The sequence below is a fragment of the Pagrus pagrus genome (assembly GCF_965226575.1).
Source record: "Pagrus pagrus genome assembly, chromosome: 1".
In the NCBI taxonomy this organism is placed as follows: Eukaryota; Metazoa; Chordata; class Actinopteri; order Spariformes; family Sparidae; genus Pagrus; species Pagrus pagrus.
The window spans coordinates 21,183,971-21,207,618 of NC_140185.1; the positions used below are offsets into that span (position 1 = coordinate 21,183,971).

A 23,648-nucleotide genomic window follows, 5' to 3' on the forward strand; every position below is an offset into this window, starting at 1 on the left:
CAACAAAAAATAACTTGTAAACAAACGGAAACAAAATAGAAGCTTATCTACATTTTCAACTCCAACTGTGACTGAGAGGGTTGTGAGAGCTCATTATCAGAATAATTGCACGACAACGCCAAAGAAGAGCATGCATCACGCTAATGAACACACTTAGCTTCATGTCAGAGCAGTCTTCCTCCACGCTGCACATTCATCATTTCATCAAGGGAAGCATAAACAAATGAGCAATGCTGACTCCCAACTCGCTGAAGATTACCAGAGAGGCCAAGATCAATTATCACACACGAACACTAATTACACTTTCTATGTGATTATGGGGTGTTACACAAGGAGAAAGAAAGATTAGAAGCTATACAGTGCAGCTGAAACCAGATGAGGAAACTCACAGTGTAACCGCAGCGCTGCATGCGTTCTGCGACATCATGTGAGATCACTGCCTCTTAATTATTATTATAATTATCTCTATATTTAATCCTCTGGGTTGTGTAGGTGTGAGTTTGTGTCTGAATGCATGTGAAAGAGAGAGTGATGGAGGATCATTACTTCAAATGTCCCCTGAGAATAACTGGAATAACTTGTGTTATATCCTTCTCCAAAAAGGTCTCAGTTTTACAAAGAAATGCATTCCTGGAAAAAAAATCTGCTACATCATATTGCTTTGAGAGCGCCCTGAAGGCTTAATCTTTCTGCAAGCAATGTGATTTATGTGTTCTTCTCAGGGGCAGTTTTTATAGAGTATAAAAAAGCAGTTTGGCAAATTTTATCTTTACTGCTCACATTTCCTTTAGTGGTAAAACTTCAGACTACAGCTCGCAAAAATGAAGTGCGATCATTCAGTTTACACAGGGCATTAACAGGGACCACAGGGGTGACAGTCGAAGTGAAAGGAAGTCGTTAGGAGTAAGGACAAGTGGACCTTGATATTGTAAAGAAATTACATTTGGTATTATTCATTTTAAAATTTAGACACGTATTTAGAAAAAAGCTGCTGCAGCTGCTCAGAGTCGACCAGCCCTGGAGGACAGCGTCAGATGCAGAGCCAGACCTTCTGGAGGAACAAACACCCAAAGTCACCACTGCTGATGAAAATCTATCTGACGTGTCTCACGCACAAATGTTCGTGGACGAGGTAACGTTTAAGGTATATTCACGTTCGCTTGGTCACATTTGTGGACTTCCTGCCGCACCCTATCCTGTATGTTATACCCACAGACGACTGAATGAAACGCACCATTAGCTTGAATAAAATCTAATATATATTCTTATATATTAAATCACTGATGCTTCACAAACTTGTTTAAAGCAAACATGAGTAATTACAGTAACTGCAATCAACACAAAGCATCACAAACGTGTGAGAAAGATGCCTGATTATAGTGTTAATAACAGTGCACCGTACTGTACATTTAATTTGTTTATATCTGATATAATGTGACTTTCTGTGTGTGGGTTAAGGTGTATGAAAAACATGAATTCATACATTGTAAACGCAGGCCGTGGTCCCTTTTTCAGTGTAATTCAGTTGTAGAGAGGCTGTGCAGCTTCACCGGCGTTGTACCTCTTCCCTTGTATTTTATTTGTCCCACATGTGTTTACACTGTGATTTGCAGGCTGTAATCTAATCTGTACTATTTGCAGCTACTGCTGATGAAAAAAGATGATTCTGTTCTCTCCGTCTCTCTGTCCCCGTTAGTTAGATTAGCCGTTTTGTTTGTTGTTGATGCAGCGCGGCGCTTTGTGCGAAGTCAGCATTTTTTCCCCATGCTGGCTCTGTGCGGTAATCTTTTGTTTGCCCCCTCATTTTTTAATTTCACGGCTGTGTGATTAACTTTCAGAAGCATTGCTGCCCCATTTAATTTCTGTCCCACCACAATGTTGTCTGCAGAACACCTGAATAAAGCATCACTGAACGCAGGTAAACGTCAGCTGGTTGCACACATACATTTAACGGCTTCCTGCTGATGGAAAGAACAATCCGTGGATATAATCTAGCAGCGATGATGATAAACTGTATCCCACCTACAGGAGCTCCCACTGAGTCACTTCACAAAAAAGTACAAAGAAGACAGTTTTTTGTATTCCTGCTGCTTTGAATCATGAACTGTGTGTTACTGACTGTCAGCCTCTGGAACAAATGAATGCACAAACGAGCCCCCACACTTCCATAAATATTAATAAGCATTTTCGCCCACTCACTTATCATTAGCATATGAAAATAATTGGCCAGCAGTCAAGTACACAATAAGTGAGGATGTCCTCTCTTTTTTAGGCGGCCAATATTTTTAGAACACAAACACTGAAGGTTAACCAACACAGATTTTATGATTTAGGTGCTTTTTCAAAGGGTCCTAAAGGGGTTTCGTTCTGTAGTTTGATCCATAGGCGACAATTCAAACCACCCACTCACATCACAGAGGGAACCGAGCTCTGTGCAACGGACCAACACGAAACCTAAAACCCCCTCAATTTATCAAAGTGGCCCCACAAATCAATGTGGATTACTTTGGGAGAAAGCATGGCTCATGTGGCAGTGCATTTCCATTACCACACAACAATATTGGCCTTTTGGGAGGCTGCGGTAATTTTGTCTATTGATCAAATCACAGGCAAAGATCAGATAACCGTGTCTTAGTTCAGGCAATAACTCAAAAGCAGGGAAAAGGCAAAACCATCATCCGTGTGTGGATAATAGTACACAAACACACACACTCCAGGCTGCACAAACGGATCCTGATCACACGATCACGTCACAGTAGAGGTCAGACCAGACTCAGGTAACATATTGTCAAATAATAAAGGGATTATGCCTGTAATCCAAATGCTGAACACCTCCAGCACAGCAGTGAGTGTGACCTTGTCTGTCAGTGCAGCCGCCACTCTGCAGCAATGAGAAAACTTTGCAGCTTCAAACCATCTGTGAAATTCAGATAAGCTGAGAAATCGAAATATGTACCGCTTAAGCCTTAAAGGGATAGTTTGACATTTTGCGAAATATGCTTATTCACCTCCTGGCAGAGAGTTAGAGGAGATGATTAATGACATTAGCAAAGTGCTCTGTTCAAAATGAACCTACAGCCAGCAGAGAGCTAGCTTAGCTTAGCATAAAGACTGGAAACAGGCAGAAACAGCTGGCCTGGTTCTGTCGAAAAGCGATCAAATCCACCTGCAATCATCTGTATAGCTCACTAACTAACATATATAGCATTTGTTTACAGTACTAGCAGTTTACAGTCTGACATTTCACGGTTTTGCACGAGGTAATGTGCCAAACTATTTCTTTGCCACGACCAGGAGCAGCAGAGACTCCAGGAAGTTACTGCACCAAGCCAAGAAATAGTCCACTGGGAAATAACCCTCAGTAAATAAGTTAATTAGTGAGTTTAGAGTTGCTGGTAGAATGGACACCAAGGTACGGTACTAAATTGGTACCAGTTTCTGATTGGTTGGTACCAAAAAAGCTCTGGCAACAGTGAGAATTTGAGAAAGCTTAAGAGTCACACCAAAACAGAGGACAAACCATAAAAACCACGAGGAACAGATGAGAACACAGGGAGCACACGAAGACTTGGAAAAAACACAGGTGCACACGGAAAAATGGACGGGAAAAAGACTAAAACAGGAAGTGGAAAGTCACAACAAGACACATGAGGATTAATCTACAAAATAAAAGTGACTGACCAAATATCCAAACCATGACACATACTGAATGGAAATATATGAGTGTGGTATCGACCTTCTCATCTAACTCAAAAATCAAAGTCGTTTTTTTTTCTTCCCAGGAATGTGAAGCTACTGCTTTAACTGTAATAGTGACAGGAATACTTCATTTATCCTCACATTATCTTTCTTTCACCAAACATTAGAAAACATTTCTTAAAAATCTTAAAATTCAAACTGATCTCCTCTTCCTCCCTCATAAACACTGTTTATCCAGCCGCTCCTGGCCTGACAAAATAAATCCAGCGTTAATCACATTAAACCCCGCGGTCGTACTGAATATGCACAACTCAAACATTCTTCACCTTGATATTTCATTTCCTAACACAAACAACGCAGACTTAAATCAAGTGGGAGCGCCTCCGCAGTGCTAAACTCGATTAAAACCGAGGAGAGCGAGTCCTTCTGAAACCGCGGCCGAGCCTCGGAAGAAACACGAGTCGATGCCACATGAAGAGAATCGATGCATTGGGCCGGTGCTGTTTGAGACCTGCTGCTGTTCATTTGCACTCATCGGACTGAGGCTGAGGAGGAAGAAAAAGTCCTGTTGCTCACCGGGGAGTAAATCTCTAATGGTGCTCTTCGGGAGAAACAGACATCTACTGGGAATTAAAAAAAAAAGCAGCTGTGGTTTAGAGTGTGTGTGTGAATGCGTACATCAGCTGACCTTGAAGAGATGACACAGCAGGAGGTGTGAGCGCCAGACACACACTGTGAGGGGAGGATGCTAATAATGGGGGTCCTGTCAACGTTTCTTACACTCTCCTGCTTTTCATCTCACACGTTGACACACATTTGCTCCTCTCCACTTTAAAATCAGTTACAGTTTTATAGCGGCGTATTTACGACGGGCGAACGAGATGTTTTCACTTGGTTTAAAAATGAGGATGTGTTTTTACAGAGGTGAATTTCGTCTCCTCTGACGAAGCAGAAAATAATGCAGATTAAGTGACAACAAGTTTCGGTGCATGTTGAGGGATGAAGGAGGACTGTCATTTTTCCTGGTTCAGCACAGCCGGTCCATCAGTGTCACTTTTATTTTCTTGCTTCTGTTGCTTAAACATGCTGTGTAACTCTCATACTCACGTCAAGAGGTAAAAGCTGCAAGCAGCCTTTTACCTGTGAACTTTCACGGGTTCACACTCGGTTGTTTAGAATGTAATAATCGCAAGCCGCCATGTCGGGAATAACATTGTGTTAGCAAAATGGCTGCTACGCCACCATCACTGGCAGCTAATTTGAACCAGTTCTCACTGAAAGAGATGCTATAATCAGCTGATTGATGAAAGGGACTCGGTGGTGCAACGCTGCAGAAACCAGGGCTCAATCTCCAGCCTCAAACACAGTTATTCTTGTTGGCTGGTGACGGATCGAGTCCTTTTTGCAGCAGTGACTTGCTGTTGCTGGTCTGTCTGCACTGTTTGCTTCTGTCTAGACACGAGTGGTGGGAGTTTGCAGCAGCAAAGACTGCAGTGCAGACAGAAGTGAACACTCCAAAGTGGGACAGAAGAATGACAAGAAAGCTGCACTTTGTTAATTTCTTATTGATTTTTTTGAGTTTGTAGGTATGTTTTGCAGGACTGTGCTGCCCCTGTGCAGGTGACCGCACCAGCAACATGCTTTTACACTCAAAGCTTCAACTCTGCCTTTTTCTGACATCATGACATTTTGATCAGATCCTCACTTGTCATGTTTCAAAGGACTGCTGCCCTGCCATGTTTGAAGCCCACAGGTTCTCTGTTGTTTGAAAAACTCCCAACTGTTCAAAGACACCAGTTGCGTCAGCCCCACTTCTACAGACTCATCAAACAGGCTCTGAGGTCTCCTTTCATGTGTTCTGATCAGCCCACTCCTCCGGCAGAACAACAGATGAGCTTCAATGACAACACCTGTGATGTAATGATTTATCTAATTATTCCCATATTATCTGCTTATAACAACTGCAGTACAGATAAGACAGTCAAACTTCATGCTCCACTGTGGAAATTGAACACGCTCTCATGTAAACTGATTTTAATAGTCGTCACTAATTAACAATACTGGAGACAAATGTTTATTTAATTGATGTAACAATCTAAAACATCATGTATTTCACTCATCAGTTGCTGTTGTGCAGAAGAAAAATGCAGGTTGAGATCAGAAAACTCCACGTACAATTAATCATAATTTATATTTGACTGACATGTTTGCAAAACGAGCGCCACCTGTTTTCTTTGGGACTACATTCCCTCAACCGCACAGCTGCGTCCGCCCCGCACTGCATTACACGGCTGTCTGACGGCAGTGTAAAGCACCAAAAATGTTCAAAATATAGTGTACACTTAAACGGATATATATTTTTTAGCTGGGCCTTCTTTTAGGCGGCTAAAATACGTCTTGCTGTTGGTGCCGTTCAGCAGTACAATGCTCTGCTTCCCTGTCGGCGCTGACGGTCATTTACTGCAGGTAATACACTGACAAGGGATAGGTACCTTATACAACCCCACATGAAAAGACCCGAACTATCCCTTTAAGGTGGGTTATATAATAAATAAATATAAAGATGAAAAGCAGCACTACTATTTCCCGCACTGGTACTCAAGAGTGGCTTTGGATGTAAATCATGAACCGCAGAATCATCCAATGTCAACTTAAATCCTGCATCACTTCTAACAAGACGTCAGTCAGTTTGATTGTGTTGCCGAGGGCAACCAACCAGCCCCTCCCTCACATCAATCCATGAATGGTGACTAAGCTGTGGAGGAGGAGCATGAGCAGGAAGAAACGGATGCAAAATTGAGGAAGTGAGAAACAGTGAATGAGTCATGGATGAAGATGGAGCAGAATAAAGACTTATTGTCCTGACTGCTCTAACTGCTGTCCAGGATCCGCAGGAAGTACAGGAGCTCCGTTCACACAAACACACAAATAAACCAGGGTTGTCACAATGCTGTTTTTCGTCCTCCACCAGCGGCAGCTAATGAGAGGAATACAGAGGCGTGAGACGCGGCCAGACTCATTACTCCGCACAACCACAGCTGTAATTGACTTCAACCAAAACATTTCACTCTCCCTCCACGTCGCACTAACACAAGTCACTCTCCTCTCAACCCTTTGTTGTTCCTCTGCTTCCACATTACTGATCCTCGCTCTCTCACAGCCCGTCTGTCATTTCACCAATGACAAGCCTCTCGACGCTCTGATCTTCATGAGCTACAAGCTCTCTCTCTCTCTCTGTCTCTGTCTTACCCCCACTTCTCCATCTCCTTAAAGCTCATTTCAGCAGGCAACACAAAGAGAGAGAGAGCGACAGAGAGACCCCCGGTTTCCTCACTTCCCTCAAATGATGCCATAGTAACTGTCTCTGGCTGCCATGGTAACCAAGCTCGAGGAGGTCCTAATCAAAGTCGACATTGAGTAACAACAGCGCTTCTGTTCACATAGTTGTAGATCGCTCGTCATTGTATCTTCTGTTTCCACCCTGAGTCAAAAGCGTTGTCTTCTTGGAGGACCTCGTGTCCACAACTCGACACATAACAAGATGAAAACATCAGATCTGTTTATGTCAGAAACACTTTGACCGACTGGAATAATTGTCTGATGGCCTTTGAGGCGTGGACGGCAGAACTTTTCACAGCTAGAGGTTGCTCAGTGCATTGGGTCCCTGTCTACTGTACAGTCTAGTCTTGGAAACCTCTGTTTTGCTTGTTTTGCCTGAAAAACAGTTTTTTAAAAAACCCAGAGGTACTAAGTTTATGAAGATGTAAAGCTGAGAACGGCAGCAAATCATCACAGAGGAGGAGCACGAACAAGACGATGTGAAAAAAACGACTCGTCGGATATCAAAGCGGTTGCTGATTGATTCTCCGTCAATTGGCTTATCTTTTCAGCTCTATAAAACACACACACATATGCAAACACACACAGTCTTCATGCAGAAGGCTCTTTGTCTTTGGTCCTCGCTTACTAAGCTCAGTATTGATCATTGCAAAAAAAAAAAAAAAGAAAAATCAGCATATTTTTATGTTTTCTGCTGCAGTGCTGTGGCAGTGATGGAGACCTGCGCTGAACACGGACTTAATAAGCAGAAAATGTTTTGCTGATGTGGCTTCATCAACGACTTCTGTGTTTTTTCAACTAAATAAAACAGAAATATACAGATAAGAGCAGCGAGAAAGAGAAGTCAAATATGAAAGAGAAAATCTTGCTCAGCGGGAGAAATGAAATAACATGAAACAAGGTTGTCAGGGCGGAACAAACCAGAAAACACATTTCATGTTTCTGTGAAAGACATGTGCACACTCCTGAAATCTGAAAGTGATGTCCCAGAGGCGCCCACACCCCCCGAGCCGAGCCATAGCTGAAACACGGATCCTACAGAGATGTAACCTCCAGGGACAGAAACAGGCAGCGAGTCGGATCAAAAAGAGTGTCGATTATGAGAGGGTGGGTGGGTGGGGGGATGAGGCATGCTAACCAAGCTGAGGCGATGCCAAAAGAAACACTCTGGAGCTGTAAAGGAAGAGGAGGGAGCTGGAATATCAACCTGAGGGAGGAGCTCGGCTGGCCTTGGTGTGCCTGAGTAAACACCTACAGACTCCCCATCATCCACTGCAGTGTTGGATCGAAATCAGCAGCAACGTTCCTCCGTATTTCTCTCATTTTTTGCATAAATCCCTTCCTCTTGTCTCTGTTAAAAGCGCATTTTTAAAAACCCAAACAGAGAAAAAAGAAAGAAAAACCAACGTGTGAATTCAGTGAGAAAAAACAGCTCCCACAATCCACTCCAGCCCCAGGACAGTCTGAAATAAATGAGCGTGTAGCAGTGTTCCCTTCAGCAAGAAACAGAGGAAAAAGAGATTTTTCTCTCCCCCAGAATCTGCAGTGTCATTCCTGTGCACCACAGCAAAGACGGCAGACACAGAGAGGAACAAAACACATCTAATATGGAGATCAAGGTACATTTTCTCAACCTGAAAAGAGCAATTTTAATCGTGTAATGATTTAAAAACAAACTAGAACCTAGGTGTGCACAGAAAGAGAGACTCAGGAGAAGAAGCAGGATGATGTTCCTGTACAGAGAGAATAATACCCCCTCCTGTCTTTTCTGGAGGCTCTGCACTTATTAAACTCCCTCTGAGGCTCCTCTAAGAGGCTGATGTGTTAGACTGTCAGATCAATCAGTCCTCCACTTTGTTCTCTGCATCTCAATGGCCTCCTGCACTCATATATACACACATGCAGGGGTATGCGTATACACACAAAGTCCTTGGGAAACGTCCAGAGATTAACCGTCCGGCCCGTCTCGCCGCTGCTGTATTGATGAGACAACAGGGGCAGCAGGAAGCCACGAGGAAATGCATCACGCAGGCGATTATTATGAAAAATGACTTTAAGATGATGCTGCAGACTCCGCCAGGAGACAACAGCGACTACATTACAGGTGACAAATCTGATCACGGCTGCACGTTGAATGATTGTGTGTGTGTTTTCCACTGAACGGCCGACCTGTTGATCTTTGGTACAACGTCAAAGGTTCGACCTTCGACCTGGAGAATTAATCCTCCAGGCTCATTCATCCAAAAAGACAAATCTCATCCTTGTTACCCACCTAACCCTCACTGTATTTTAACATGATATAGAGAGCCGAGGTGTTGACGTAGCATCATGGCTAGCGGACGTTTTGTGTCATTTTAATGTAGGTAGTTGGAGTCATTGTGACTTGGAGGGAGGGGATCGCTAGCTGCAAAACAGACAGGAAGTTAGCTAAAACAACGACAACGCTTACAGCAGCTTTAAGAAATGAATAAGCTTTTCTGAAAGGATTCGGATTTCGTTCGATTCCATTTATGACACTAAATATCAACAATTATCACACAAATTAAGTTGATTTTAATACATTTTGAACAGGCTTGATAAATCAATATCATACATAATGTAACACAATACGACGCCTTGTCTTTTCTCTCTATGAAGATATGAAGACCAGAACCTGAGGACTTGCCTTGACTTGCTTGACACTTGAACCACATCACTTGAGTCACATGTATGAACATGTTGAACCGTGTTTCATGTCTCCTGCAGCTCTCCGCTCATTTATAGCTTATTTCTTGCCTGATTTGTTTTCCAGAAAGATACTTTTGTGTGCTGTTTAGCTGTAATACCCATTTGTGACCAGATAGCTGCCATTTGGTTTCCTGTTTCCAAACGGTTGAGCCAAAAACCAAGAACTGTCCACCAGCCAGAGCATTTAGTGGTCCTGTGCCTTCTGGATGTTGCAGGTTCAAGTAAAAGTCTACACCACAGCCCAATTTCTTAGACTAGATTAACTTTCTGCTGTGTAGGCAGAAAGGTTGAAAATACTTCTTTAAGGCCTTAGCAAGCTTTGTCTCCTCTTTATTATTAATAACTGCCTGTGGTTTCTTACTTTCAGCACCTTTCTCTCGCTGTCTGTCTTGTTATTTTTCCAACTGTGAGAAGATTCATATCCTCACAGCCACAGCTGCACAGTCTGTAAAAACTGTGACATTTAACCTGCGATGGTTTTGAGCTTGATGGAAATGAGTCTTTGTTATAGAGATATAAAATACATAAAATATGACTTCCCGTCTCAAAAGATTCACTATTCCTGTCTCGACAGCGACTGGAGGGACGGATTTGCGTCTTTCTTTCTTTCTTTTGGAACAGAAACCAGACGTTTAACTTCCAGTTTCTCTTTCAACATGTTTCTTTTCTTTTTTATGGGTTCGGGCTAAAAGTTAAACGTTTGCAATGTTGAAAAAACAACGTTTATATAAGAGCTGAGTCGCCTCTCAGATTTGCCCTCGGGCTCTTGATTTATCTTTTTTACCGCCTGATTAACCTCAGCTCTCAACACAGTGTTCGGCTACTTTCTGAGGGAGTATGAAGATAAAAGCAGAAATAAATATATGAAATAAAATGTTACACGCTCTCTCTTCTTCTCCTGCCTCCTGTTCCAGAGGTGCAGCCGCAGCCTGTAGCCCCAGTTTGATAAGCTGTTTATACGCCTCTGTGGCCTGCGTTCAAACAGATAAGGAAGGTATACACGCTGACTTTATGTCTGCAGCGGCTCCATATGGACCATAAAGGCACACATCCACATCCTCCTGACCTGCCCTCCCACATGTGTACACACAGAAAAGCGTCATCCGACACAACACAGTTTCTAATCATAGAACAAAGGGAGGCTCCAGTCAGCAGGCGCTCCCATTGATCAGCCACAGAGAGCAGCGGGGAGGGACGACAGTCGGCTTTGTTAAACCAGGAAGAAGTTACAGCTCAAAAGCAGGTAGAGGATAAAAGTCAAACATATCAACAAAGCTGCATCTGTCTGCCAGATATCAGACTCAGACTGATGGTGGCTTGTTGCAGCACGCCACTGAAAAGCTCTTTATTTTTATCAGAAAACATCTCCAGGCCAAAGCCAGGATGTCTGTCGCTTCACTGGAAGATAAAACTCTCCATTCAGCCCAAATAAAAGACATAAATCTTCTCTTTCCTGTCGGATTTGACAGGAAAACAACAGCAGAATAAATGTAAACACAGGTGCGATACCCTCGTCTCATGAATCTGATGACAGACGTGGTCATCTTCTGCCTCTCTCTGCTCTGGTTTCCTCCCTGCCTGTGAGCTCAGTTCAACCCTGTTGGCCTTTTCTATTCAACAGTCCGCAGGCAGACCTCCTGGCGGCCGGGTCGAGGCTGTTTGTAAAGAAGTGCAGCATCAAGCATTCTGTCAGACACGTCGCGGGCTACAGGTCAGACTAGCACACTGGCGCACTACAAACAAGAGCAGGAGGAGGAGAGAGAAGCTGGATTCATGAGAGAGATCTGTGGCGCACGCACATACAAATATGTCATGCATTTAAAACATAAAACACATTTCCTCAAACACACGTCCCTCTGTCCTCCCAAACGTATCTGCAGGGTCAGTTCAGGCCCTAAAAATGTCCAGAAAAACAGACAAACCAACAGCTTTCATCACGCATCAACCAGCCCCACTCTTCAAACATCAAAATGATTCATAATGGAGGCTGTTTGTGTTTGATGTGGGTGTGTGTGTGCACGCATGAAAGTGTCTGTGAATACAAAGAGGGCGGGCGCGCCGAGATGTAATGTGTGTGCGCACATGTGCAAGCACAGATACGTGTTTGAGCGCTTAAAGATCTCCTCCACACATGCAGGAATGTGTGGAATAATTTATGTTTGATATGATTTACATTAATGTCCATCCCGACTTACCTATGTGGTAAAGACTCTGAAGGAATTCAAGAAAAGTGTTTGTAGAAATGGCACGAATAAACATATTGATATCGAGTCAAAATAACAACTCGGAAAGTCGGAGGAAATTAAGTTACACAAGTTGCCGAGTTGACGTCATATAATGCAGAAACATGGCGGACGAAGTCAAACATCTGGTTGATGGTGAGAAACTCAATCAAAGTCATGTATTGCACATCAAGTATAACGCACATGTATTCTGTCATATGGTATTTCAAGCTCTCCTCGTTAGTCTCTGCCCACGTAGGGTGACCTAGATTAGTTTGAAACACGTTCCCTCATTCTGACTTGGTGCACATGAACACACCGAACGACCATCTGCATGTGAATGCAGCATATGACATGAACAAATGTATAATGGCCAGAGATCATCTTATCCTACGAGACACTTGTCTGAAACTCTGTGATGTTATGTTGTGGCAAAAATATGTTTTTCTGATGTCACAGTGACTTTTGACCTTTGACCGCCAAGTTCTGGTGTCCATGAGCCCAAGTCAACATTTGTGTCAAATGTGAAGAAATTCCCTCAACGCGTTCTTGAGTAATCACAAGAATGGGACAGACAACCCAAAAACTTAACGCCTCCAGGCCACAGCTGTTGCCGACGGGAGGCATAAAAAGTTAAAATAACTACTTTATTATTCTTCTACATCTCCTCCTTCTCCTTCATTGAAGAATCCACAATTTATAAAATATACAAATGTCATTCGTTTCTACTACTACTTCTACCAAACTCTTCCAAACTGTGTGGTCCTAAACTCAGACTTCAGGTGAACACTTCTCTCTTTCCCTCTTCAGCATATAAATGTGAAAACAGTCTTCTGGCTTCAGACTCTGACCTACACTCTGCAGAATGACGCACGAGCAACGTCCAAGTGAAGCAGGCGCAGCAACAAGCAACACATATTGGAGTAGAGGGTGACTTTAAGGTTATTTTTGAAAAGGTCACAATGACAGTTTTCTTGATTTTCTCTCATGCTCAGACTCTAACATTTGGGAGAACATAATGAACAACTTGCAGTCCAGGCTGTGCTTTCAGTGAGACAAAAAACAACCCCGAACACCTCCTGTAACACGTTGATGTCAGCGTTTAACACACGTGTATCATCAGATTCAACACGTCTATAAAGCTTGATGTTAGCAGGTGTTCAAGCCAGAGGTGGTGTTAAATAAGTGCTGCTGTGAGTTGGTATGAAGATGATGCTTCATAAACTAAAGAGGAAATAAGAAACAATACATTAAAATTATTGGGCGTCACGACAATGCCCAGCAGTACGAGACAGGACTTTACAAATCTGGAAAGTTATCATGCCGACAATCATTTGAGATGAGCTGCAACAGACTAATCAGCAACTATCATTCATTAATTATTAAAGTCATTTTTCAAGCAAAAATTGTTAAGGTTTGGCAAACAAACGGAGACAGGCCGGCTGAAATAAGCTTTAATGAACAGAAGCTGTCGTCCATTGATTCAAACTCCAAAATGGAAGTAACAAAAGGCAGGCAACTCAACGGGAGTAATCTGAGAGCATGAAACTAAACGAAGTATAAACCCCAAGCTAACTTTTCAACCCAGGAAATGGGACCAACTGAGGAACATGTGAATGCCAGGCTTAAAAGATAAGCCAGGCCTAAATACACAAGTGAGCGAAGACTGATGAGAGACTGGTGAAACTAATCGGGAAATCAACAAAGGCGGGAAGAGACACAAAGACAGGAAGTGGGAAGTAAAACATGACACATGAGGGTGCGTTTACCAAAATAAAACAGGAAACAACTAAACTAAAAATCCCAAATAAAATGATGAGAGAGAAATGAAATGAGAGAATTCCCTAACTTTCTCCATCTAAGAACATAAAAACGTTTTACTTTGTTCGGATAAAATATTTCATTAGACAGAGTCGCCTCACAAGCAAAGTGGGATGAACTGTTTTCTGATGTTTAACAATAGATCATGCAATTAGTTATCAGATTCAAAAAGGTTGCTGACCTAATGTTATCCCAAAAATCACACAATGAAAATGCAAAAATAAAGCCAATATAAACGTTTTTCAATTTCTTCTTCATTTAACAGAGGAGAGCTGCACTTGTCGACACCTCACTATAGCCGGTCTGACGACGACCTCGGTGAGGTGCTGTTTTTACACACCGTTGGTAAAACAGCATGGCCTTTTGTTTGATCTGAAGGTAAATTCACTTTAGTCTCCTCAATGAACACAACATGAAACAGCAGCGGACACAAATAATGTCATCAGATCTCCGACAGACATACAACCCTAACCTTCATCTTTTTTCTTTTGGATTTCACCGATGACTGCTTTGTCAACCAGGCGTGGTACAATGGCAGCTTTTCAGCTAGTTTGCTTCTTTGCCTCATTAGGTAATATGCAGAGAGAGAGAGAGAGAGAGAGAGAGAGAGAGAGACAGAGACAGAGATAGAAGAGAGAGAGGGACTGCATGTAACAATGGGACGTCTTCAGCTTTTAACAGCTCAGCTCATCCTCATCCTGTTGCCGGCGTTGAACACGGATCATGAAACAAGCCAAAAATATCGGTGGATGGAGGAGAAGACGAGGCAGAAAGTCTGGATGCGTCTCCAGAGTGAAATAGCAAAGCACACCGAGACAGGGAATTAAGTGAAGATGACAACTTGAAATATTAGAGCCCCCCCTCGAACACTGTGTGCTGTATATGTGTGTGTGTGATGAAGTGGCAGCGAGGACAAACTGTTCTCTCCACCATTATGGTGCTCACTGGTAGCACTGGAGTGGGGGCAGGATGCACTGGAGGGTCCTCAGAGTAATGAGCAGCAGCAGGCTGAGTGCCTACTTACTTATCATGGGAAGGTGCAGCAGCAAAGTGAATTACAACTGTTCAGCGACACCTCGGGACGGACTGAGCGCTAAAAACCACATGACATCATCACACCACACGACTGCGAGTGAAGTCACTGCAGAGATGTAAGAAAACCGACAACAGGTCAAGTAAAACTGAAAGCAAACAGCAGTCAGATGATTGATGGGGTCCATCTAATTAGTTGATCAATATGAGACCTAAGACAGGCGAGAGCGGTCTGGTCTGAGAGCATGTGTGCTGACCACACTCCCCATTTAATCTAAACTGGCAAGATGAGTAAAGCGGCTGAGGAGCCACGTCCAGTATTGACAGCTGGGAATTAATGGCTGCATCAAAACAACAAACAGCCCAGTGGAGAGTTATAAAGCCCTCTGTCACTCTGTTTCCAACTGGATGCTCATCAAATCATGAGATATCATGGCTGCTGGACGAACTTCTGAGGCTGTTACATATTGTACAGTTGTGACTCCAACAATCAATCAGTCTTATCTTTATCACCTTCATAAGAAAACAAGACCATATGTAGTTATTCTTTACGCCTGTCTGTGAACAGAAGCTGCTCTGTAGTCTCCAGAGCAACCGAATCTTTCAGATATAGTATTATACAGTATGTAACCTAAGAGTATGTATGGAAGACTGAAATAGCCAAAACAAATAAATAAATAAATAAAATGCTCAATAAATATGCCATTTAAGGCAGCAGAAATGTAGACAACTAATTTATTAAATGGGAAATAAATTGATATTTGTGGTTTAATTTGCTTCTATATATTTTTTCTGTATGTTTTTCCTTTTTGCATTTGCAAGATAACACATTTATACATACATTTGTAATATAAATAAAAATAATAATAAATGAATAAACAAAATGGGGAAAAAACTGAAAAGTAAATTAATAGGGACATAATACGAAGGTAAATAAATAGCATAAATATCAATTTATGTAAAGTTAGTTAACTATTCCTTTTTTATTTCTTTATTTTAGCAGTTTCCTCCACACGTTGAATGTCACTAAAACAACGTTGACTTTGTTTCACCTTCATCATTTTACAGTTATTAATCTTACACGCCCACAAATAGATACGTGAACTCGTCGCTAAGCATCCTGCAAACAGCCGTGTTTGAAGAAGAAACATCATCAAAAAACTGTTGTGCATTTCTTTCACTCGCTTCCAAAACAAATGCACGTGCGAGCCAGATCAAGAGCTTCTTCTACAAACTGCATCACTTCTGCCAACCAGCCATTCAGGTAGTTTTGGTTATATTTGTCCATGTTTTGAGATATCTGACATTCTACTGAACAAATAGTAACATGAGAAACGATGAACGCATCCTTTCTAACCAGGGTATTGTTCCTGGGAAGATGTGACTCAATAGGTTTTACAAGAAGAAGGTAAAATGTTCCCAATCACTGAGCAGAAATAAACTCCAAAGAAAGGCAAAGCTCTGCAAGTGAAACCGAAACAACGGTGCATATCTAAACTAACTAAAGTGTTTTGGAGGAGATCCACTGGACCTGGAACTGTGACTCAGAACGATCTTTTTTTTAAAACCATATTAAAAAAAGATAAATAAAAAGCTTTACTCTCACTTGACACTGTGGTGGAAGTATTGATCTTCACTTTGAAGGCAGAAAACGGCTTCTGATTGGATGCAACTTTGCTTCTGTGTTCACTTTGAAGTTACGAGTCCTGACTAACACCAAAGGCAAAAACCTTATAAGTAATTCCTAATGTTTTTCTGACTACAACCACATCTCTTGTCCGTTTTCAACCAACACCGCACACTTCACTGTGAAGCATGTACACATACAAACGTGTGTGTCTGTGTGTGTTTGCGTCTGTGGACCTGTTGGCAGCAGCTAATAAGCCGGTTAATTAATGTTGAAGCACAGTCCCTCGATGCAGAAACGCAGCAACAGCAGCAGCAACAGCAACAAAACAATTAACATGTTCAGCTCTTTTTCTTCATCTACTACCAGAACTCAACCGCTCGAGGAAAATACAGCCGACGTGATTTCCCTGCGACAACCAGATTAGACGTGCCCGAAGTTTCCACTTTCCACTACAAAGCGGTTAAGCGGCACTTTTCTTTGTAGAGGCAAACTGTTGATCTGCGCTTGCATCATCTTTTCTATTTCCCTGGCTCTCAAAAAAGAGCTCAAAGACGGACAGACAGAAGGAGGGAGTAACTGAGGGCAGCAGGGGCTCAGTCAACAGGCCTCCCAGTGAACACCACTGGGACTGAACACAGCCTCTGAGACGGACAGATGCCAGTTTGAAGACAGGGAATACAGTACAGAGGCGATTTACAGCGGCTCTGACCAAGACTAGTCCGGGGATGAGACGACACAGCAGGAAGGGGACACGAGAGGTGTCCACAGCTCGGTGAAATCACCATTTATTTAGACCAAATCAGGACTGAGTTGGCGAGTTTTATTTAGTTTATGTTGAGTTGAATAAAGAAAATCAGCGTAAAAAACATTTCCTTTCGTGACAGGTTGAGAGTTTATTTTGCTTAATTATTTTACGAAGTAGTGAACTTGCCACCTTCACACCTCCCAGCTGAAACCACGGTAGCTGTCAGACTATCAGCGTGAGTTACAGATGGGTATCAGGAGACATGAGGGGCTGCAGCTAGCTGGTTAGCATGCTAACTTCAGTAGACATCTTCACAACTCAATACACTGACGTCTTTGACAGAACATCAACACTGTCGTTTCTTCACTCACCGCCGATAATGTTGGTTAATTTTTTCATTGCTTTAGAATAAAATTCTGGCCGTATCATACAAATTGCTGACTCTCATCTGAGAGCAAATAATATTTTAGTTCATCTATTAAATTATCTGGCACAAGTGCAAAGTTTAAGGGTTTTTATGCAACTGAATGTTTGTTTTTTTGTAGTACTTTTGCTTGTTATTGTTCCTCGGATGTCATTGTGAATGAGGTTTACCCTTCAATGATCTCTTGAGTATAAATAAAGGTCGATTGATTGACATAAAAAACGAATGTATAAAACTCTGATGTTGACATATTTCACAGGATGAATAAAAACTTTGACCGACTGGTGGTGCGAAATGAAAAGTCAGGGAATCAGTAAAGACAGAAGGATTCATTCAATATTTGTGAAAATATTTTACTACTGCAACAAAGAAGAGACCCAACCAAGGGATCCGCCAACACCCCTGAGCCACTACCGCAGTTCAAAACCAAGCTGTTGCCAACTTCTCTCCAATGTGAACCTTTGCCTTTCTTCCACGCATACACCCACACATATAAAGACAATGAGAGGCTCCCAATATGCCTCCTCAACACAACGACCGCACTACAAAACACTTTGGAGTTATTCAAACACACACACACACACACACACTTGTGCAGCTCAGTGCAGAATCTGCTGAGGGCTGGTGCTGGAAACACCGCCTCACAGCAAACACCAAGAATACCATCTTAAGCCGTCTTTGTTGCGGTGCAGTGTGTAGATTTGGGATGTTGCAGTGTTACTTTTAGAGAGGCTGTACACACAATCCACTTTCATCTTCCAACACACAACCAGGAGAGGGCAAAAAAACAAGGAAATCCTTCCGTGGAGCGCCAGGACAGGAGAGGAGACAGAAAAGCATCAAAATCGAATGTGAAGTTGTAAATGATGCTGCGGCAACTCCTTCTGATGGATTTACGTATTCACACATTTTGTCTGATGTCTTTTTTTTCTCTGTGACAGGCGGCTTGTGTGTTTGTGTGTGTGCGTTTGGACGCTTGGATCAGTTCCGAGTTTAATTCATGGAGATGCGAGGTGAACGGTAATTTGTTCTGCACGTCAGCTGCTGACAGCTGCAGCGGCCCTCTGGCTCGCTCGGCCGCGTCGCCTCATCGATCCGCCAAAAACCCAGCAGGGCGGCGAGGATTCAGCGCCAACAGGTAGCTTCGACCTGCAGGTAATCTGGCCGAACGAGCCCTCGCGCGGTCTGCAGAGTCTGAGTCCGCAGGGCTCGTCGTTACAGCTCTGCGTCATCTTTTGTCACCAGAATCAGATCTCCAAGAAGGGACTGCGGCTGGAAGTGGGATCATTACACGACTCGGGGTCAGGAGCCGGAAGGAGGGAGGTGTCTGTAGGATTTCTTGGCCTGGATGATACATAATAGGGCGACGGATACATTGACATGCACGGCACTGAGGTGGGATCAGTGCGTGTCTCTGAGCATGTGTGGGGAGGGACAGCCAGGATGAGCTCATCAGTGATCGCTGTGCAGGAAGTCGAGATTACACCTTCTCCGACTGTGACTGGGACAAAATCCCACAACACCCGTCATCACACAGAGATCATTAATGACGTTGGCCACACAAACACGAGCGCAGATAGGCCGAGGGTTTATCGTCCGCCTCCTCGTTAGCTCCGCTCACCAACATGGCAGGAAGCTCAAGAGTCACTGGTTTCGGGACGCCCGTTTGCAGGATATCACGTGTTCATATGTATCAGATATTCAGGATGAGGACTATCAACCGCTCACACTCACACATGCACGTTGAGCCAGAGAGAAAGGATGGATGAGCTTCACTTTTTTGCTTTTTGTGTGCAAACACGCTTTTGTTATTAGACTCAATCACAGAGCAGAGCTGTGAAAAGCATCCCTTCTAATTAAGACGCTGTGTATTTGTCTTATTTACCCAGAGCTCAGCTCCCAGACACACTCCAATAACTACACATGCTGCATTGATGACCAAATGTAAAACCTGACTCCAGGTGTCAGAGTGATGAAAAGTATCCTTCTGCATTTATAACCTTGACTGTTAATTCTGTGAATGTGATGTTTTCTGTGTCCGCAGTTTAGAGCTCGGAGCTTTAAAAGACTGACAACCTCCATCTGATAGCTTCAGGGCAAATCACTTCCTTCCAGATGGGGAGCTGATCTCAAACCACATTATCTGGGTTTTGGCACCGCTGAGGCTGATGGTTCTTCCTGCTGGAAGGCTATTTGTTTTCAGCAACAGTTACAGTTCCTATTCCCCTCAACCCGAACTAACTGCTGCCTCCCTCACTGGTTCATCACTGACAGGGATCTGAGGTGAAACCTTGATTTTGTGTGATTCGTTAACTTCTTATTCTTACAGTTTACAGTGTCTGTGGATGTTTGGTGCAAACTTTAAAGGATAAGTCCACCCAAAAATAAAAATCATCTGCTCAGCTTCATTTCAAATGACGACGGGAAGTTTGAAGTGAAGTTTCACAGTCGACAAAACATTTAATGGCGCTTCACAGCAAAGCAGCGTTGTAGCATTCTCCTAAATAACTGCAGTAGATGGGGACTAGTTTCAAAATGATACAAATACGGCACCGTATAGCTCATCCAGCTTAATCCAAATCTCCAGAAACCCAGACATCCAAATTGATCTGAAAAGACGTTATTTCATTTTTTAAAAAACTAAATCTTCACTGTCGCTGCTAAGCTGCAGAGGGTTAGCGGCCACCCGGTCTGAAGTGGATGCATGAGCTCGACCGTGCACTGACGGTGGGAATAACGTCTTTTCAAATCCACTTGGACTTGGATTACACTGGATGGTATGTACGGAGCCATTTTGTGTTTGTGTTCTGCTGTTTTGCTGTGAATCTCCAGAAACGTTTTGTAGACTACGAAGGCTTTTCGTAGAAAATGACTGATTTTTTTATGTTTGGGTGAACTTTTCCTTCAAGAACAATCTTATTGTGTGGAGCTGTATGAGAAGCAAACATTGGCCGAAAGTCAAAGGGCTTTGCATTCACAGTGACATTGGCTTTAGAAAGCGGCTCTTTGATGGTCTACCTGAAGAAAAAACGTGTAGATCCTGTGATGATCTTGTCCGACAAATGTTTTTTAACCCTGCGGCTGTACTTTTATGGGCGCTGAACTTGTTTGTACATGAAAAAATAAATAACAGAACCAACAAAATGTGCACAGTTGATGTGTGTGTGTGTCTCAGGGCACTGAGATGTATCAGGTTTCGGTGTTCGGAGACGACAGAAGGGAAGATGCAGCACAACAACAGGCTGTCAGGCCCGATTCTGTCAAACCAGCTCGAGGCGGCGGTCATGAATGTGCGCTGACCTTTGCTCTCTGACCCCTGCTGTGACTTCCCACTCCCCCGTAACTACACACTCCCACACATACAGGCCCGAACACATGTCCTCACACACACACACACACACACACACACACACACACACACACATACACACACACACACAGATGGTCCTCGTACCACAGACCTCCCCTCACCCCTGCACTCTGCCCCACTGCCTCTATAATTAATGGACTCGGGGTCGCTGGCAGGAAATCAGGGAAGTGTGCGTTCATAAATATTTACAGAAGGCAGCATGAAAATTTCACGTGAAGAAAAACACAACATCTCCAAGACGATCCTGCCAAACACACACATCCCACTGTACACAGGAGCAGCTCTGTTTAGCATTTAAAACACACACCTCTCTCTCTCTGTCTCTCTCTCGCTGTCTCTCTCTCTCTCTGACTGTCTCTCTCTCTCTCTCTGTCTCTCTCTCTGTCTCTCTCTCTCTGACTGTCTCTCTCTCTGACTGTCTCTCTCTCTGACTCTCTCTCTCCCTGTCTCTCTCTCTCTCTGACTGTCTCTCTCTCTGACTCTCTCTCTCCCTGTCTCTCTCTCTCTGACTGTCTCTCTCTCTCTCTGTCTCTCTCTCTGACTGTCTCTCTCTCTCTCTTTCTCTCTCTCTGACTGTCTCTCTCTGTCTCTCTCTCTGTCTGTCTCTCTCTCTCTCTCCCTGTCTCTCTCTCTCTCTGACTCTCTCTCTCTCTGTCTCTCTCTCTCTCCCTGTCTCTCTCTCTCTCTCTGTCTCTCTCTCCCTGTCTCTCTCTTCCTGTCTCCCTCTCTGTCTCTCTCTCTGTATCCTCACAGTTAATTGCCTCAGATTGGCTCTCTTCCTCCAGATTCATTTCTTTCATGGCAGTGACACACTTATTACTGAGTCTCATAAAAACGAACCTTTTCATCAAAAAAATCACGTAATACCCCTTTAATAGTGACTAAAGTCACATATGTTGGTTCAATGCAGTGAGAGGTGACAAAAGTCAACACAATCCAACAACATGGCCCTTCAGTTTAAACAGTATGAAGCATTAAGGTTATATTTCCTTCTCTCCGTCATGTCTCCAGATACTCACAGAGAAACCAGCCCAGAAGGGACACGAGTGCCGGACCCTGGGTGATGTGGTGAGCGCCAGAGCCGCGAAGCTGACGGCCAGGATCAGACTCCCGAGGACCATCTGAGAGACCCCCAGAGCCAGCATGATCCTCGTCCGGGTCCGGAACTCCCTGAGGCGGGACAGGCTGCGGGACAGCGACGCGGGGCTCAGGGACCCCGGGCCGCCGCCGCCGCCGATGCCGCTGCTGCCGCCGCCGCGGGGCAGCGCGTTCACCGGCATTGTCACTGAAGGGAAGGACAGATACAGCAGCGCCGGAGGAGGACAATAACATCCACAGAGGGAGCACAGTCGCTGGGTTTTCAGCCTGCAGTGAGCTGGTAAGTCGAGGTCAGTGCCCGGCGGCGACGAGTCCCATCAATTAAGAGGCTTCGCTCCAATTAGCGCTGCGCTGCTGCGGCGGGTGTGCGGAGACAGGAGCGGACTGGAGCAGCCACCAGATGTTCACCATAACACACGCACAGCGGCAGAGATCATTCCCAAGTCGAGGTGCATCAAATGACGCGCCGGAGTTATCTGAAAAGAGTCGAAAAAAGGCAAGAAACGCATCATCCTGCTGTCAGCCAGCTTTGCACCATTGTCACGCCGTCATGCTCGCCCCTGCAGCTCTCCAACAACTCGGCAAGAAAATGAAAAAATAAAGAAAAAGAAACAGCCTGTGAAATGAAGCTGCTGCGCTCCTGGAGGATGAAGCGACTGATCGCGGTGAATCTCGCTGATGTTTGGTGGGTTTCCGTCTCTGGATGTCCGCAGTTTGTCTCCTCTGTGTGAGGCACCAGCCGCCGGGTTTTTTTTCTTTTCTTTTTTTCACACACGACAGCAAAATGTGAAGAGCCAGGACAGGAGACGCACACTGCGCATTGGAGATGTGCCACTCTGCGCGTCTACATGGCGGCGAGCAGCTCCGAGTGTGTTTTACTACGATAGTGAAGGAGGAGGAGGGGGAGGAAGAGGAGGAGGAGGAGGAGGAGGATCTCTACTATCAGGCAATAAATAAATAAATAAATAAATACACAAAACCTGCGCGTGATTTGTTACCGCTGTGCGTGATGTGGTGCGGGATGGTGCGCGTTCAGAGCATGTCAGGTTTGCGGGTCTTTGAGGAGATTGCGGTTTGTCTGATAAAACAAAGTGGCTGAAGAGTCAAAGTGACGCAGAGTCGCCGCAGTGTCGCTCAACTCGGTGCTCTGTATCGTCCGCCCTTCACTGTGGAGGCGACGGGCAGGTACGATCACTGCGACACACCTGGTGACGTGTGAGGGTCCCGCACACACAGCTGCGTGACAGGAAGCTGGAGGCGCATTATTCAGAAAAAGTTGTTTATTTCGGTCACAGAGATTCATTGAAGGGGTTTTAAGAGTGTTGAGGAAGAAAGAAAGTAAAATACAGTTTAATGAAAACACATTTAAAAGGAATAATTGAGGCTGTTTGTGTTTGTGTTGATATTTTCCTGCATTAGACCAAACACATTTTCCTGCTTCGGCCGGACAGTGAAGTTGTTCTTTCCTCTTCTCCTCTGATTAAACAGAATAAAGTAGAGTGTGTATAAGTAGCACGATGGGTTTCTTTTGCTAAATGAGA

The 23,648-nt window shown here is 43.9% G+C and overlaps 1 protein-coding gene across 2 annotated transcripts in view; it reads right to left on the bottom strand.

Moving 5' to 3' along the window:
* The window catches only part of fam189a1 (family with sequence similarity 189 member A1), a 91,450-nt gene extending 68,441 nt beyond the window's left edge, over nt 1-23,009 (bottom strand). For both annotated transcript variants that reach the window (XM_084357204.1, XM_084357203.1), the window contains exon 1: nt 22,029-23,009. In XM_084357204.1, coding sequence (XP_084213330.1) covers nt 22,029-22,289 — 261 coding nt within the window. In that variant the 5' untranslated portion in view covers nt 22,290-23,009. The remainder of the gene's footprint in view (nt 1-22,028) is intronic.
* Between the last annotated feature and the right edge of the window lie 639 nt (nt 23,010-23,648).